General features: G+C 40.8%; 1 protein-coding gene and 1 pseudogene across 3 annotated transcripts in view; one reads left to right on the top strand and one right to left on the bottom strand.

Moving 5' to 3' along the window:
• LOC104595621 (HECT-like ubiquitin-conjugating enzyme (E2)-binding protein) overlaps positions 1-6583 on the top strand; it is a 28032-nt gene extending 21449 nt beyond the window's left edge. Inside the window, exon 5 of one of the 2 annotated variants that reach the window (XM_010256424.3) lies at positions 6280-6583. In XM_010256424.3, coding sequence (XP_010254726.1) covers positions 6280-6439 — 160 coding nt within the window. In that variant the 3' untranslated portion in view covers positions 6440-6583. Of the gene's footprint in view, positions 1-2301; positions 2471-6279 lie in introns of those variants that run through there. The other variant, XM_088886980.1, reaches the window with a different exon arrangement.
• On the bottom strand, positions 6418-8383 carry LOC104595622 (pentatricopeptide repeat-containing protein At4g21065 pseudogene; annotated as a pseudogene). The gene has a single exon (XR_016075881.1). The product of XR_016075881.1 is annotated as a pentatricopeptide repeat-containing protein At4g21065 pseudogene (transcript).
• Positions 8384-13648: the final 5265 nt, after the last annotated feature.

The raw sequence follows: 13648 nt of genomic DNA, 5'->3' as shown, positions 1-13648 counted from the left end.
ATTCAAATATTTCTAATAAAACGGTGTTAGGGGGCTGAGAGAGAGTGAGTTCGAAATCCTCTTCTCAGACCCTCATTGCTGAACCCTCAACTCTCTTCTCTTCAGTTTTCTTCATGGTATCAGAGCATACCTGAACTTCAGTATCCTAGGGCTGGAAGCTTGACTTGTGTTGCCTGATTCTTGGAGGTCATTGGAAGTGCCCAAGACTTGAATCTCTTGGAGAAGTGGTTCGGTGGCCAGGAAAATCAGAGAAAAGAAAAAGGGGAAGAGGAACAGTTCGGTTCTGTTGAAGCTCAAAACTGTAAGTTGTACTCAGATTTCTGGGTTCAGTTTTCTTCTGGTTCGAAACTGTAAGCTGTACTCAGATTTCTGGTTCGAAACTGTAACTTGTACTCAGATTTCTGGGTTTAGTTTTCTTTCGGTTGTTCTGTATTGCATTCGACTGTGTTTGGACAGTTGAACTGTCCGAAAGCTTTGGTTGTTCTGTACTACCTACGGCTGCCATTGAATCTGGTTTAACCCAGAAATTTCTGGGCTGTTTTTCACACCTTATTGGACTGTCAAACAGCCGAAACATCCCTGTAACAAGGCTGTGGATTGTTGCTTATATCTGGCTGTTTTTTGGGGGGTTGTATGAATTGTTCTTGAGGCCTTTTTTTCTCCTCTTGACAGTGGGGTTGTCTCTATTGCCCACACTGTGTTTGTAAAAAGGGTACATCGGCTGAGTGCCAAGTGGTATTTACTTTGAAGTCCAGATTTGAAAAGGGTACTTCGGCTGAGTATCTAGAAGTTTCTGTTTTACTTCTTGAAGGCTGAACTCAGTGTATTTCCTTCTTGTGATCGGCTGAACTCTGTTCTTGCTTGTCCTTATTCAATATACTTGTAGAAGTCATCTGAAATCATATTTGGAGTGTTTACATGATGTACTCCTCAGAGTTTGAAAACAAAAATGGTGCTAAATATGGACTGGTTCAGGGGACTCCAAGTGACTCCTTATTGACTGTGACCACAGTTAAACTAGATGGAACTAATTATCTAGCATGGTCACAATCAGTAAAGATTCATCTTTGTAGTAGAGGAAAGTGGGGATTCATTTCCGGGAGTAAGAAGGCTCCCCCAGAAGATGATCCATCCTACGAGAAGTGGATGGAAGAAAACTACACTGTCATTGGGTGGCTTGTGAACTCAATGCAGCCACAAATCAGTCAACACTACCTATGGATGAATTCAGCAAAGGAAATTTGGGACAGTGTTGCAGAAACCTATTCCCAAAAACTCAATGTGGCCCGGGCATATAAATTGAGAAGTGATGTAAAGAATTTAAGGCAATGAGAGAAACCTCTTGCTGTATATTTCTCAACCCTTAAGTCCCTATGGCAAGAGATTGACCTAATAGAAGTTGTAACTTGGGACACCACCAATGATGCAGAGACCTACAGAAAATTGGTTGAAAGGAACAGGGTTTTTGAGTTCTTAACTGGACTAAACCCAGAATATGATATCACAAAACAGAATATTCTTTCCAAGGAGTGTGTCTCTTTATCACAAGCTTATGCATTGGTGAGTAGTGAAGAGAGCAGAAGGGCTGTTCAGGTTCAAGGGGCTGATACTAATGATCACTTTGCCAATATGGGGATTAAACCCAAAGGGAATGCTGGAACTTCTGGTGGCATAGGAAAGAAAGAAGTTATATGTGAGTACTGTAAGAAGCCGAAGCACACCGAAGACAAGTGCTGGAAATTACATCCTAATCTTGTTCCTAGTCGGTTTCAAAAAAGGCATGATAGTAAAAGATCAGGAAGTGCAAATGTAGTTGCCGGGACAGATAGTAAAGAAATGTCTGCTTCTGCACAGTTGGCAGCCATGGGAGCAGAATATGAAAAGTTTGGGAAGATGATCAGTCAGCTAAGTGATGTGACCTCTTCTTCCAACCCTTCAGGCAATTCTTCTGTTGCTTCAGCATTTGCTCATTCAGGTATAACGGCTTCTGCCAATCATGCTACCACTTGAGGTAATCTCAAGATCCCTTGGATTATTGACTCAGGTGCTTCTGACCATATGACCAATCTCTCTACCTTATTTGTTTCATATGACTTGCTTCCTGGACGTGATAAAATCACTTTAGCTTATGGTTCACTTGCCCCCATCTCTGGTAAGGGAACCATCAAGGCTACGGATTCCTTGTTCCTACCTTCTGCCCTTCATGTACCTAAACTAAATACAAATTTGTTGTCTGTAAGTAGTTTAACCAAGTCACTAAACTGTTGTGTAACCTTCTTTCCTTCCTACTGTGTTTTTCAGGATCTGGAGTCTTAGAAGGTGATTGGGAGTGGCCATGAGGCGAACGGAATATACCTGCTTGATACCCCGGAACAATGCACTGATCATCTTGGGAGTGCTGCTCTTGGATCTGTTTCTTTAGAGTCTGTTAGTCGGATTATGTTGTGTCATCGTCGTTTTGGTCATCTGTCTTTTTCTGCCTTGAGTCATCTTTTCCCTGAACTGTTTAAGGGAATTAGTTTGTCTAGTCTTCATTGTGAGTCTTGTGAATTGTCAAAGCATTGGAGAAACAATTATCCTTTGAGTAATAAAAGATCTTCCTTTCCTTTTAATATTGTGCACTCTGATGTGTGGGGGCCTTACCACTTTCCTTCCATGGGTGGCTATAAATATTTTATCCTGTTTATTGATGATTTTTCTCGGTTCACTTGGATATTCCTGATGAAATCCCGTGATGAAGTTCCAAGACTTGTAAGACAATTCCATGAATTTGTTCTAACCCAATTTGATACCAGGATTAAAATCTTCAGATCTGACAATGCAAAATAATACTTTGAGAAAAACCTATCCTGCTATCTCTCTGACATGGGGGTCATTCATCAAAGCTCATGTGCTAGGACCCCAGAACAAAATGGGGTTGCTGAGAGGAAAAACAGGCATATTGTTGAAGTTGCAAGAAGTATCTTATTTGCCGCACATGTTCCTACCAGGTTTTGGGGTGATGTTGTTCTTACTGCTACCTACCTTATAAACCGTATGCCATCCAGGGTTTTGGGGTTTAAGTCTCCCTTCAATCTTCTACATCCAGACAATGACCTTTTTCCTGTTCCTATTCGTGTCTTTGGCTGCACCTGTTATGTACATGTTCCAAGTGTCCAAAGGCATAAATTTGAACCCAAAGCTCAAAAGTGTATCTTCCTTGGTTATTCCCCCACACAGAAGGGTTATTGTTGTTTTGATCCAAAGTCTGGCAATCGGTATGTCTCAATGGATGTCACCTTTGATGAGCTTTCCCCCTTTTATGGTTCATCTCCAGAAGGACATTGTCCACAGGGGGAGAATTTGTCACAGGTGTTTGCTCTTCCTCTTCCTGTCCCTGTTGAGTCTCTTGATGTGTCTGCTTCTCCTTGTCCCAATACTCTACCTCCTCATCCTATCCTCAATCCCAAGGTGTATCAAAGGCAAAGATCCAGAAATGTGCAGGTTGTTTCTCCTACAACACATGAGCCTCATACATTTCCAGTCACAGAAGAGACAACAGGTACTGTTTCAGCACCTTTGGATTCATCCTTTCCTGACCTTGATATTCCCATTGCTGTTAGGAAAGGAAAATGGAAGTGCACTGCACACTGCATTTTCAAGCACCTTTCTTACAGTTTGCTTTCACCTTCATACTTTGCCTATCTCTCTCCTGTTGCTTCTCATCCTATTCCTAGGTCTGTGTCAGAAGCTCTTAAGATTTCAGAATGGAGGGATGCTATGAGATCTGAAATAGATGCCCTACAGAAGAATGACACATGGGAAGTGGTGGATTTGCTTGAAGGGAAGGATCCTGTTGGTTGCAAGTGGGTCTTTACTATCAAATACAGAGCTGATGGCACCATTGAAAGGTATAAGGCCAGGCTGGTTGCAAAAGGCTATACACAGACATATGGGATTGATTATTTAGAGACTTTTGCACCTGTTGCCAAGATGACATCTGTGAGGGTTTTTCTATCTTTAGTTGCTCACTTTGATTGGCCTCTTTATCAATTGCATGTGAAGAATGCATTTCTGAATGGTGAGTTACATGTGGAGGTTTACATGTCTCTTCCTCCAGGGATGTATGGAACTGATATGAAAGGGAAGGTATGCAGGCTGAAAAAATCTCTTTATGGACTAAAATAGTCCCCTAGAGCATGGTTTGAGAGATTTAGAATAGCACTTGTTAACTTTGGATATGTGCAGACAAAGTCCGATCATACTCTTTTTGTGAAGAGGAGTGGACCTCTGGCAGTATACCTCATTGTGTATGTAGATGGTATTGTAGTGACTGGTAGTAATGCCTCAAGAATTCATGATCTAAAATCTTTTCTACATACAGAGTTTGAGATTAAAGATTTGGGGGAATTGAGATACTTTCTTGGCATAGAAGTGGCTCGATCCAAGGACGAGATTCTTATCTCCCAAAGGAAGTATATTCTTGACTTACTCTCTGAAACTGAAAAGATGGGTGCTAGACCAATTGCTACTCCTATTGATATGAGTCATAAACTCTCAGTCTCAGAAGAGACATTGTTAGAAGACAAAGGAATCTTTCAGAGACTTCTTGAGAAACTTTTGTACCTATGCATGACTCGGCCAGATATTGCATATGCAGTCAGTTGCATTAGCCAATTCATGCATGCTTCCCGAGACACTCATATGGCAGCTGCAGAGAGAATCCTATGTTATTTGAAGGGCTCCCCAGGAAAGGGTATTCTGTTTGCCAAGCATGGTCATATGAAACTTGAAGCCTACACCGATGCTGACTGGGCCGGGAACATTGATGACAGAAGATCTACCTCTGGGTATTGCAACTTGGTAGCTGGTAATGTTGTTTCTTGGAGAAGCAAGAAACAATCGGTGGTTGCTCGGTCTTCTGCTGAAGCAGAATACAGGGCCATGGCACATGGGGTTTCTGAATTATTATGGCTAAAATCTTTGATGGAAGAACTTGGAGTTGAATATGACAAGTCAATGATGTTGTACTGTGATAATCAGGCTGCCATCAACATTGCTCACAACCCAGTGCAACATGATAGAACCAAGCATATTGAAGTTGATCGACACTTCATTAGGGAAAGGGTCTCTTCGGGTGAAGTGTGTCTTCCTTTCATCACATCTGAAGGACAGTTGGCAGATTTTCTCACCAAAGGCATTCCCAAGGCAAAACTTTAGCATGATACCAGCAAGCTTGGCATGATTGACATCTATGCTCAGCTTGAGGGGGAGTGTAGAGAAGATGGGCCGAATGGCCCATAGGTTGCTTATTCGTTCTTGTTATTTATGTTTATTTTCTGTAATGGGCCTTATTCTAGGTCTATCTTGTCAATATCAAGTTCTTTGTAAATTCTTGCCCAACTAAGGGCCTCCTTGTAATTATTCAAATATTTTTATTAAAACAGTGTTAGGGGGCTGAGAGAGAGTGAGTTCGAAATCCTCTTCTCAGACCCTCATTGCTGAACCCTCAACTCTCTTCTCTTCAGTTTTTTTCAAATTTTATTATTTTTTGTTAAAGCGAGTCATCCATTCGGACTTGGACAACGATTGTATGCTGTCTTGCACCCCATTACGCTATATCAATACGATATGTTTTCGGCCGATACGTATTGATACTTTGAACCTTGGTTCAGGTTTTGAAGTCTTCAGGGGTGCAAGACAGCATACACCAACATGTTTGTTGATTGAACCCTGACAAATGAGAAAATAATAAAAGAAACTAGTATATAAATCCACAGAATGAATAACTTATTGTAATACTGGGTGCCTTGTCACCTAGGCATTGCCTTGACCAAGGATGAAAATATCAACACCCACAGAACCAAAAATTGGGTATCATGTGTGTGTCTGACTCAATTTGAGTGGAGAGTTTGGCACTATTATTGTCTTTTTAGTTGGACTCACCCTTTTTGTCACTGCATGGTCAACCCATAATAGGTTTTTGTGATGCAGTAAATCTCATATCTTCAGATGTCTAGGGTGAACCTCCAGGCCTCCTTGGGCTTATAGGTATAAATCCTAAGATCAAATCCCTCTTCTAATAGCTAGTCCATCAACTTGTTTCATTGAGAGAAAAAAAATGTTAATGAGCACATTTTTCCAATTCTAATAGTTATAAAGCTTGGTCTGTGTTGTTGGTACTTGTTATAGAGTCAAATATAGTATTCTGTGTTTCTTGAAGTACTTTGGTACATTAGCATCCCATTCTCTTTTTGTTTTCCTCTGTAGAGCAGCTAATTAAATTTGAGGTTTATGCAGGATGATGGAGGAGTGGGCAACAAAGAATCAGACAGACGAGGTACACATGATAGCACATCAAATAAAAGAATTGGTTAAATTCCTCAAGTCGGCTCAGGATAGATTTCCACCTTCATGTTCTTCTCTACAGGGGTTGTGTTTAGCATGTCTGGACAGATAATAAATAGCTCGTGCTCAGATCCTTGAAAATAACATTTTTCTCATTACCAGAAATCCCCACAAGAACATTTTCCATTCTTGAAATGGTGGAACCTGATGCGATCTCTAATAATGATCTCTCGCTGGTATATTTTTGAGATCAGTTTCATCACAGAGTGGCAATCCTCACAAGATCGCAAGTTTTTCACAATCCTAATTTTGGTTGTGGAGTTTGTCTTTATTAGCCCAAAAGCAACAGCAAGCTTTTCACTATGGTGGTGCAATTGAAAAGTTTTCTCCTCGTCCTCGATATCAAGCATGACTTCTGAAAGTTTTGGTTGGTAGCCTTGTCCTATCAGTCGCCTTGCTATGTCTTCCAACTTTGTATATATTTTTTTTGCTTCTTGATGACATGAGTCCCCTGCTACAAATTCATGGATGGTACCTTCCACTTCAATCTTACTAGACCCTGGTGGTTTTTCGAGTTTCTTCTGATTCATCAACTCTCTCACTTTTGCCTTTTCATGCCATTTTCCAGCTGAGGCAAACACATTTCCAAGGAGAACATAACTTCCACTGTCATTGGTTTTGACATTTTGAAGGTGGTTCATCAAACGCTCGCACCTATCAGTATCTCCATGAACTTTAGAGGCCCAAATCAGGGTTCGCCATAGCACTGCATCAGGTCTTATTGGCATCTTCTGGATAAATTCTTCTGCATCTTTCAGATGCCCAGTTCGAGCAAGAAGATCAGCCATGCATCCATAGTGTTGAATTGTGGGTCTTAATCCATATATCATCTCCATATTTTCCAAGTAGTAGTAGCCCTTGCCAACCCAACCTGCATTTCTGCAAGCAGATAAAACTGCAGTTATTGTTCGTTCATCTGGTCTCAGATTAAATTCTCTCATTTGATCAAACAGATCAATGGCATCTTTACACCGTCCATGGCTGGCGAGGCCAGAAATCATGGCTGTCCATGCGAAAATATCTTTGTTTATAATTGCTGCAAATACCTGTTGAGCACTATCTATACACCCGCATTTTGTGTACATGTCAATCAGAGCTGTAGAGACATTAGACTTTGAATCAAGTCCAATCTGTTTGGCAATCTGATGAACTTTCTGCCCGATACCCAGTGCTCCTGTGTCAGCGGAAGCTCTCAGAACAGACACTAAAGTTGCATCATTTGGTGTAATGCCATCACCTCGCATATGTTCAAACAACTTTAATGCTTTGATTGGTTGATCGTCGTCAACATGCCCATCAATGATTGAGGTCCAAGAGACAACATCTCGATCAGGCATTTTCTCGAATACATGTACTGCATAACTAAGCTCTCCACATGAGGAGTACATATGGATGAGAGAATTTTGTATGAACCGATCGGATTCAAGGCCTGCTTTGTAGATGAGTGCATGGAGTTGTTTTCCTTCATGGTTCCATTGTAGGCGTGCGCAGGATTTGAGGAGGAAGGGGTAGGTGAAGTTGTCCGGGTTTGGTGCATGCTCTTGCTGCCACGTTGAGAGGAAAAAGAGAAGTGCCTCGCTAGGCTCTGCGCTTGCTGCATAGCCTCTGATCATGGTGTTCCAGAAATATGAATTAGGGTGTTGGAGGGAATTAAAAATTTGACGGGCATAGGTGAGAGTTCCTGAATTCGATAGGGCAGAGAAGGTGAAGATTTTGCTCAGGGAGAGGGTGTTTTGGTCCTCTCCCCTCTTGATTAGTTGGGCGTGGAGTTGCATGGCATGGTTCATGGTTGTGATTTCCATATTGGGTTGGGGGGGGGGGGTCGGGGAGATCGAATGGACTAAGCTTTTAGCAGCTATATAGTTCGTATCAGAACTAATATTTTCGTTTATATATGTGCACCAAAGCAATAGCCAATAGCACCTTCGAAGCTTGTGGTCTGGCTTTAACCAAGTGTCATCCTTTAGGCTCAGTTTGGAAAGATACAATACATACAATTATATACATTTTAAAATACATACAAAATACAAGGCATGGTTTTCAAAACCGGACCGGAAAACTGGGAATCGGTCACCTGACTGGTTCCGTTTTCTCCAAAATCGTTGATTTTGGTCAGCAAACCGCTGAATCGGCCTGTTAACCATTCGAACTGTTTGAGCGGTTTTGATTTTTTTCAATTTTTAATTTTTTTTTTATTTTTTGTCAGAATGGGCTGACCGCTTGGGTCGAATGGTCGAACCGTTCTAACTGGTAACCGGACCCCTGACCGGTTTGGTTTTAAAAACTATGATACAAGGTTTTGCACTCAATATATTTGTATCTGTACTTTTTTCCAAACTGAGCGTTAGAACCTATCTCGTCTATAATAATTCAAAAAAAAAATGTTGACCGTAGGTTGTTCGTCACACAACTTGATGGCCATGTATTTATATACCCAATGTTTGTTTTTCAAACGACCACCAAAAAACCACCAATTTTTATCGATAAGGCCATAAGGGATCCATCTTAACCAACAAAATTCATGAGATTGATGTTAGGTCTGAATTAAATGAAATAGATGATGGGTGCTTTTCAGTTTTAACTTTCAAGTTTCATGGATATAACATTTCAATGTTTAGGTTAACACACAATTGGTGGCAAGATCAATGTGCTTTCTTGTTTCCTCTAAAGATCGTGTCATGACGAGTAACTTTGAATAAACTGATCAACAAAGAGAGATTCAATGATGTTAGTAGTTCTATGGCCCTTATGTATTGGTTAGCATGTGTTTGGGCCTTTGTCATTTAGAAACTATTTCTGGGTCATGCTGCAACCCTTAATTTTGTTACGAATTAAACAGAGTTAGCAGAAGAGAGGAATATGGTTTGTAAAACCTTCTAAAATGGGGTTCTTTGGAGGTATCCAAAAGGTTAGGGGTGTTTTAGATATTTAGTATAAAGAGAAATTTTAGGTGATTTCCCATAAATAATTCTTACCTTCTTCGCGTTAACCAATAATTAAAGGAAATGAAGAGCTACCTGTTAGTGATATTGGCACAACCGTACAAGCCAGCTTATGATATGAAGCACTGGTGGACAGGGACGCCATATTGGTGGTTAATCTAATCGCTCTCCATGATTGGTGTTGGTAAATTTAGCTCGACTCATCTTTATTCCCAACTATTTGAGTTAGATTGTAGTGATAAATTACACCGGTTTATTGGTTATCACTTATCAGTTTTTTAAACATCAACGTTTTGGCAAATCCGGTTGGTTCTGCTCCACTCTTTGTAAGTTTCAAAGAAATCGAAACCAAGCCTGGTCAATCACCATACCATTAGCCAGTTCACATCTGCGCCCCACAAGGGGGTGCCCCACAATATTCCACAGTGCATCCCCACCATGTATTGGGATCCAATGATGCCATCATCGAGAGATGTTCTCAATATAAGGCAGTGATGTGCTATGGGACGTTGTAGGGCACAGATCTGAACTCACCATTAGCAGGCCTGAGTTGGCATTTTGAATCTATGGTAATATTTTCGGACGTTCAAAAAAAAACCCGGTTGAACCAGACACAAAAGGACAAAAAACTTTAAACCCACTTCTTTCAAAGGAATTCATTCAAACTCCCTCCCATTTCCTTCTCTTCTCTGTGCTATAACCCAGAGAAGCATCCCACCGGCCATCTCACTACGCACCCACGTTGGTTAACATGAGATCGACCAGTTGTAAGCATAGAAAGGTGCTCTCTGATCTCCCCAACTACTCTCTAGTTCTCTTGTTTCAAACCCAACTCTGAGAAGCTCTGGTTCACTTATCTGCAATATATTGCCACTTGTGGACGAGCTTCATTGCTCCTATTGTCTTGGACGGATTGAAAATAATAATAACTAGTGGGATTGGAACCAATGTTTTAAAAAACAACCCGGAACCAAAACCATTATGGCCACTGGTTTCTGGGTTGATGGTTTGACCGCCCGGTTTGAAAGGATGGCCCATTCTGACAAGAAAATTAAAAAATGGTTAAAAACCGTTGAATAGGTCGCTGCCAGGTTAACTGGTCATTGACCAATTCAACAGTTTTTGTCCAGGGACTGGGTTAGGGGTAAAATGGAACCGGTTGGCTGAATGGTTATCGGGTCAAACGGTTCGACCGCCCGGGTCAATGGTGGTTCGAAAATCATGATTGAAAGTTTGGAACTAATCTCACTTTCCATCGTAGAATGATTCCAAAGCTTGCTGCACCTCCTCCTTTGATGTCCCATAATAGATCTTCTCCCATGGTTTCTCTATTGAGGATTTTGCCATTTGCATCAACCATTTGTGCATCAATGACTTGATCAGCGTGGCAAACCCCACATGAGAAGCCATGGACGTTACTCTTCTCTGCAATTCTGTAATAAAGTTCACCTAAGGTCGCACCAGCCTAAACCCATACATTGCTGCCTTCTTTGTCCACAGTGATGGTTTTCATATTGGACATGTCAACAATGGAAAATGGGACTTCAGCCCTATATGAGATGCCCTCATAGTCATGGCCTCCGCCTCATCTTCTGATCTCCAACCCATTCTCTTTTGCGCAGATAACAGCTGTTTGGGCGTGGGATTCGTTCAAAAGAGTAATGATAAACAGAAGTTTCAGTGTTAGACTATAGGAACCTGAGATTTTGTATAGTAGACGAGTATGGATTGATAAGAGGAGTTATTGGAGGAATAAACCACAACAGAGATTGGAGAGGAAGGATTAGAATGAAGGGAAAGGCATTAAAGAAAGCTCTCCTCCAATGAGGCTGAGGTTGCCCATGGAACCAACATAAGGATTGAAAGCAAGGAAAGTATTGCAGAAGTTGATGAATTCCCCATGAGCTTACCACTGGTGGATCCCACAGTCATGGATGCCGATGTGTAGTGAAATGGCCGATGGAATGCTTCTCTGGGTTAGTGCTTGAAGGAGAAGAGGAAATGGGAGGGAGTTGAAAGAAGTGGGTTTAAGGTTTTTTTGTCCTTTTGTGTCCAGTTCATAGGTTTCTTTTGAACGTCCGTTAATGTTACCACAGATTCGAAATGTCGATGTGGTCATTTCTGATTGTTGGGTTCACATTTTCCGTTGGAATCGAAATCAGAATGGCCTATTCCCTTTACCTATTAGATTCAAGCTGGAATTGGAATCAGAATCAAAATTGGGTGGAACGGATTTTCATTCTCAGGGGAGGAGGGAATGGCTCCATTATATTCCCCCATCTACCAGGAATGGGAATGAGAATCATCCAATCCTGTCTCACCAAATAGTTGAAATTGGAATAGACCCTATTCATGCAAAGAAGACAGACCCTAACCCTTTTATCTAGCTTGGATTTGGCTTTCAAAGAACACAAGCTGGAATTCAAATTTGGATTGTTTAGGCTCCATTTGTTTGCCATACAAAAGCCGAACCAGGGTATTTAGGTACCCTGGTGTAAAAAAGTAATGATTATTAGAGTAAAAATGTATTTTCTGCACTTTTATACTCTGAAAAGAGAGCATTACTGTACCTATTGTTTGGATACAATTTTGTGTTCTGTTGATAATTAACTTTTTGACCAAAGTTAACATAAAATAGTTGAAACATTTAATGATGGGCCCACAGTTTTGCACTGATTTCAACCAAACAAGATGAATGCAAAAATGATTTAAAATGTGAACCGTATTTATATTCATGAACCGAAAAATGGGTAAATATGTAGCTTACATATTTACGTTTGCATTGCAATCAAACACAACCTTAACTTTTTATTTTTGACACAAAATATGATATAGTACTAACGGCTAGAACAAGGATGCCAAAAGCTCACACCACAATTATCCTCCCTTAAAACATCAACAACATGAACTGGAGGTTGATAAAAAAACCTACATCACTATCCTGATTTATAGTGACAATAGCTAACTTGTGAGCACATATATTAGCTTCTAACAGACCTGCAAACCCAAATATAGAACCAGTAACCTGAGCTCCACAATTAAAATATATTTAACTTCACTATTTTCTTATAAACCAATTTTGATCCAATGTAAGTCCGTTCAAGCTCAGCTTTGGTTCATTATGGGCCCATTTGGCACGTCTTTCCGTATGGTTTTTTGGTTGTTTACAAGTTGGGAAGACCAAAAATTGGTTTATTTCCATTTGGTACGCGGAAGATCTAGCCGCCAAAAGACGGGATGCCAAAAAGACGCGCAAAGCCTATTTTGGGCTGATTTCAGGAAGGTCCAAATGAAGCTTCCCATGTCTTTTGCATTTTAATCTCGTGCGAAAAGACCCGAAATAACGCACGGAAAGACGCGCATCTGCCAAACGATCTTGGGGCTGCCCAGATCTTATGTCAAAAGCTCAATGCATCTTTTGACTGTCAGAACTACAAGAAGATCTTCTCAAAAAGACTTTCCAAACGGGCCCTATGTTTGTAAAACAATCTTAGGGGGATGTAAGGATCTTTAGTGCACTGTTGTATTCAAGTATGATAGTGGTCACCTGTGCATTTGGAACTTCTCTGTATTTGAAAATATTTATTCATGGGAAAATATTCCTAATATATGGCTGAAACATGTTGTGTGAGTCGTGCTTGATAAGAAACAGATCCAAACTCAACCCCTCAACCCATGTACAGGCGAGGATTTGATCCTAAGTCTCCAATACAATCAACAATAAACCTTACCAACCAATTAATTGGCTCTCTGTGAACTTATATTCTTTTCAAATTAAGCTTAAGACACCAAAATCTATAATCCATTAATTCATGCGGCATGAGGGGAATGCATTATTTCCGGATCTGTTTGCGGCTTCAAGCAATTCTACCAGATTACCACTATTATCTCCGAGATCGACTTGTTCACACTGTTCGCACTTCGCACAGTCTCTTGCAGCCTTGTATCGAATTCATATTAGATATTCCTAATACAAAGATATTCCGCAGCTTCCGCTATATGTCTGTTTCATTTTTGGCTTCAGAGCCTCCATGATCTACAATCTCTATATAACGGGACGGGGGTAGCTCCCGCACCAGCGGGATCAAGTCTCTGTTACGTGGCATTCTCCGATTGCCCTTACTCCCAAAAAGAAATATACTATCCGACGTGCCAAACCACTATTGTTGAGGGAGTTCCACACTCTCAGCCTCTCAGGTATGGTTGGTAGGACTTAGGAGTGATGTCAAAACCCTTGGCTGGCTGTTTCGAAGCTTCATGGCTATGACACGTTAGCACAGGTTTGGGTACAAAAGTAATTACAATCAATATTTTTTAAT

The sequence above is a fragment of the Nelumbo nucifera genome, chromosome 5 (assembly GCF_055504915.1).
Source record: "Nelumbo nucifera cultivar China Antique chromosome 5, China Antique-T2T, whole genome shotgun sequence".
In the NCBI taxonomy this organism is placed as follows: Eukaryota; Viridiplantae; Streptophyta; class Magnoliopsida; order Proteales; family Nelumbonaceae; genus Nelumbo; species Nelumbo nucifera.
Note: the sequence above shows the minus strand (reverse complement) of the source record. Positions and strands in the feature narration are given on the sequence as shown.